General features: G+C 53.4%; 1 protein-coding gene across 1 annotated transcript; it reads left to right on the forward strand.

Moving 5' to 3' along the window:
- Positions 1–138: 138 nt before the first annotated feature.
- Positions 139–3,828, forward strand: LOC144477975 (uncharacterized; the record flags this gene model as incomplete). The annotated part of the gene is made up of 6 exons (XM_078195703.1): positions 139–323; positions 418–723; positions 1,084–1,255; positions 1,324–1,517; positions 1,682–1,906; positions 1,975–3,828. Coding segments are annotated over 6 exons (2,936 nt in total), but the record flags the coding sequence as incomplete, so codon positions are not given.
- Positions 3,829–4,915: the final 1,087 nt, after the last annotated feature.

Consider the following 4,915-nt stretch of genomic DNA (forward strand, 5'->3'; position numbering starts at 1 on the left):
TCCGTTTGCCGTTGGTTTCGTTCGAATATCGCCGGTGGTTGTCGAGAAAAACGCGATTGAAGTTAGGGGTTGCAACCCCCGCGAAGAGCCGGACGTTTAATTGAATCGAAGTTTATTATTCCGCTCGTTGATCGGCAGAGAACGGCCAGTACATGTCCTTCGGAGTGTCGGCGAACCCGGAAAGAAGCTTGATGGTGGGCGGAGACGTGGTGGTCGCCTGGATCGAGAAGGACAGTCTGCAGGGTCACGCGGACGACTATTTCCTGCAGGCGAAGGCTCAGTGCTCGGGTGGACGAGGCAGCTGCCCCGACACGCGCATACAGGTGGGACCGATTTTATTCCGACGGTGTCCTTCGAATTCTCCTGAAAATTCCTGATAGCATCGATCCTCTAATGGGGTGTCGCGCGGTCTCGCAGGAGAACACGAATTCTATACAACTGCTGAACGCGGTCTTGGTGGACGGCTACAGCATCGTGACGTATCAGAGGCCGTTGAAGGCGAGCGACGAGCTGGACCTTCAGATCCTGACGAACGGCTCGCAGGCGATCATCTGGGCCATCGGGCCGCTGAACGAGAGGCAGGAGGTCAGCTTCCACTCGGATTACCTGAAGACCGATCGGTTCATCGATTTCGGCAGGCCGCCGTTGTGGAACTGTCCTGTGCCGGACCAGGAGCAATCACAGCTGTTCGGGGAGAGCAACGATAAGGGCAGCGTTAGCCAGGTGATCGGTAGACCTTGATCGTTCCTCCGCTTTGTCTTGAACAGATTCTTCGGTAATAAAGTAGGACAAGGAGCTCTAGTTCCCGACGATAAGATGGATATCGCACTGGGCTCAATCGTGTTTCCTCTATTGTAAATACTGTGCACTCCTTCATCGTCTCGTTAAATTAATTGTAATTAATTGTAATATTCTTCTAATGTCTTTCCAATTTTGCGATCGATCTAGTCATTTTTGTCACAACAGTTAGTTATTACAATCTTATTTTCTCTATTCACTTTTACCCTACGCCAAGTCATTTTAAAGTTCTTCCATATATAGCCAATAAATGAATAAGTAAATAATAATGATTTGTCGGAACAGGAGTTGACCATAACCACGAAGAGACCCGAAAGAGCCGCGGCAACCCCAGCTCCAGCGCCAAAGACCGACGCCTGGGACATACCACCGATTCAATGCAACGAGCCCGACGACAGGGTGTTGTACGCCCAGATGGGCCCCACTGGAGGGAAGCATGGCTACCCTGCCATCACCGGTACGAAACGCTGGTCCGACACCAGCTTAGAACTTGTCCGTCTTAACGTGAAACGTTGCTTCTTCCAGGCCACGTTGGATGGGGAATCAGCTGGTACATAAACGGTCTCCTGATTCCGGAGATCAACGTGGTCCGCGGGCAAAAGTACACTTTCGTTGTGGAGGGTGGGGAGAATCCAGACGTACCCGCGAGGTACCATCCGTTCTACATCACCGACGATCCGATCGGCGGTTATCAGCACAAAACTCCGGAAGAGAAGGCTGTACGTACATTCGTCCTGGAGACATTCATTAGTTAGAAAGATCGGCACAACTTCCCTCTCTTATCAGACATTTATTTAGACCCTATTTAGAGCTATTTTCAAACGAAGAAGGTATCACTCGATCGCGATTGGTTCAGTGTAAATAAGGGTTTCTCTGCTCGTAGAAAGTGAAGATCTTCGCCGGAGCCACGCGGCAAAGAGGTCAGTACAGGCCGACAGGCGTGGGTCGTTTGTGCAACTGGTTGCCAGACCCGGAACAACCCATGGCCGACGAGTTTTCATCGTTCGGAGCGTATCAGCGCACGCTGACCCTCACGTGCGACATGGGCGATCCCGGCTACGTGGAATGGACCCCCGACAATAACACTCCGGACACCGTTTACTACCAGGTACCGTAACCGAGCCGGTGTTCCGTGTTAGATCCTTGAAAGCTAAACGATCTATGTGCCCCGCGCAGTGTTTCACTCATCGGTACCTGGGCTGGAAGATCAACGTGCTGGACAGCTGCGACGTCGGCGAGTCCGCGTCTGCCAGCGAGAACCACGAGGTCCGCGTGCATCCCATGGAACAGCAGCAACGGGACGACCTCGAGGGCAGCTCCAGCATTCGCGTCGCGAGCAAGGTAACGCCCACGGCGGAGTTTCTTCAGCAGCATCTTCATCACGGTGAACCCGGGCTTCGTTATCAGTATCATCCATCGACTAACCACGGCAAGCTAGGCGCATCATACACGCAGCTACTAACGACCGCTAATAACAATAATAACCTGAACAACAACAACAACAACAACAACAACTACGTGCGCTTGCAATCACCGTCCTCATCGTCGTCGTACGAGGAGCAGTTCGGCACGAAGTCGCCGTACGTGGCCCCGCACCGTCACCACGACGAGGACGTCTTGCAGAAGCATCACAACCACCATCACCACTACCATCATCATCAGTTAGCGCCGGCTTATCGCGACCAGCCGATGATGGCCGGCAACAGGCACGCGACCTCGTCCTCGCAGTACCCACCCAGCCGACAGCAGATCGTGGAGATCGAGCAGGAGCTCCACCAACAGCCCTCTAACCAGCAATTGTCTAACCTCGTTGCAGATGGCCCGCGACCAATGAGCCTCGGGATGAAATACGTGCCCCAGATCGTTTATTCCAGACCCGTGTCCCACCATTACGCGGCCAATTACCACCATCTCTATCACCACGCGCCCCATCACCATATAGTCCATCAGCCGGAGCAGCGGACGCAGCTGATGCTGATCAAGAGGCCGGTGATGACGTCGCGGAGACCGATGCTGCAGAGTTCCCATCCTCAGCCGACCATGCAGAGGCCCGTCTTCCTCGAGAGGAAGAAGGCCGTTTATCGGCCAGCCCCTTCTACCTACCGGCGAACCTCGGAGAAACTGGCGCCCCAGCAGCAGATCATCAAGCTGAAGAAGATCGAGCCGAAGCTGCCGAATAAATTAGAGTCCAAGGTGTCCACGGTGGACGTGTCGAATCTGTTCCCGGTGCCTCTGAAGCCCGCCAGGAATACCGGCTTCAATCCCGACTCGATCGTGATCGAGGGCGGCTTCAAGCCGATCATCAAGAGCGTCGATAGGTCGGACGATTTGGCCGAGAAGAGGATCTCCGAGGAGAAGGAGCCCCCGGCGCAAGAACCGCTGAACCACAGAACCGTGGACAGCTTCGAGCCGGTGTTCATACCGTCCCCGCCTGTTCCCACCGTCGACACCGCGAAGAAGTCCAAGAAGAAGAGCAAGCTTCGTCCCGGGGACGCCGACGACATGGAGATGGCTGCCGATAGGACCAACGCGTACTACCTGCCTCCTATAGCCAGCTCCGGGCCCAAGGATCCTCCGCCGTCTTCGGGCGTCTTGATCACGTACGACGGGAAGAGGTTGAAGGACTCCAGCCTGGCCAGATCCATCTCCGCGATCGACGACTACCGCGGCAGACTGTCCTCGGATATCTTGAGCAGAACACCGCAGTTCGGACGATTCAAGGGCGAACTGCCGGTCTCTGTTCCCGAAGAGGGTCGCTTCCACGATTCGGAGAAACGTCGGCCGACGTCCGGCGATCTGTCGGTGCCCGACAACAGATCCCGTATCAACACGAAGCTGACGTTGGTGTCGCGCGCGAGGCGGTCTCCGCACGAGGGTCACGTGCACGGGAATCTCACGGGGATTAATCACCACGATCATCACGATCACCATCATCATAGCGACGATTCTTTGCTTGCCAGCGCCGCTGGGACGGTCTTTGCTAACTTTGGGTGCATACTCCTGGCCGTTGTCTTTCACCGTGTCATCTGAGGGGGTGGTTGTCGCTGGGAAAAAGAAACAGGATTTCCAAGGGTAGTTCGTCGGGGATTCGAGGCCGCCGCGCGAATTCGCGCGCGCAGCGCAGTTCCGGGAGGCGATCGCAGGGTGTCACGGACCGGAAGCTCGCGCGTGGTATCCAGGATCGATCGTTCTTCACGGATCTCGTTCGATATCGCGCGGGAACGATCGTTCGGCGGCTCGGAACGTATCGGAGTGCAGGAAACTCGTAGATAACGGACAATGTAATCGGCGCGATAACACGGGAGAGGAAATATTAACTAACCAATAAGATACTTGGTTCTCTATTTCTTATTTTTTCGTTTCTTTTTCTTTTTTTTTTTACTTATTTATTCAGCTATTTATTAAGAGATAATCACCGTCCATTTTTTTGTTGTTTCGTGCGCGGTTCTACTCGCCCCGGACGAGAGGATGCGAGTCCCCGCGTACGAAATTGATAATCGAACGTGTTTGTTCTTCCATAGGGGATCGGATTCCGAGAAAAGTTAGCCGAATAGTCGGTCGAGAAAAAACAGCTGTTAGCGAAATGAGCCCGACCGCAGAGCGAAACAACTAAAAAGTAACGCGTAAGTGTCTCGGATTGATAGGTTCTAAGTCTCTCGAGGGTGCAACCACGGATTGGGGGAGTTCCATCGATCCACGTGCTACGACAAGAGTTTGCTGAGTTTTAACGTATATACACTTGTACATAAGTTCATTGTTAATAAAGATTGTAAAACGAACGACGACTGTTCTCTGCACAGAGAAACCTCCCGATCTTTCTCGAGGCGTTGGACGAATAACTTGATCGAGGGGATAGGACCGACGCAGGGACTCGAGATGCGGACCTTAAGCAATGTTTTATTGTATAGAAAAAAAAAAAGAAAAAACAAACAAATCTTACAAAACAATCAGCACACTAACTACTGTACACGATCGTACGTTGTCATGTAAGATGTCATGTAAGAGGGCGCGAGCGACGTCGATCAGCTAGCCCCGTCAATTAGACCGGAGGCAATTGTCGACTGGATCCGACGGTGGGAGAAGATCGGGCTCCATTTCCGGTCTAACAGCAGCTCGC

The sequence above is a fragment of the Augochlora pura genome, unplaced genomic scaffold, assembly GCF_028453695.1.
Source record: "Augochlora pura isolate Apur16 unplaced genomic scaffold, APUR_v2.2.1 APUR_unplaced_579, whole genome shotgun sequence".
In the NCBI taxonomy this organism is placed as follows: Eukaryota; Metazoa; Arthropoda; class Insecta; order Hymenoptera; family Halictidae; genus Augochlora; species Augochlora pura.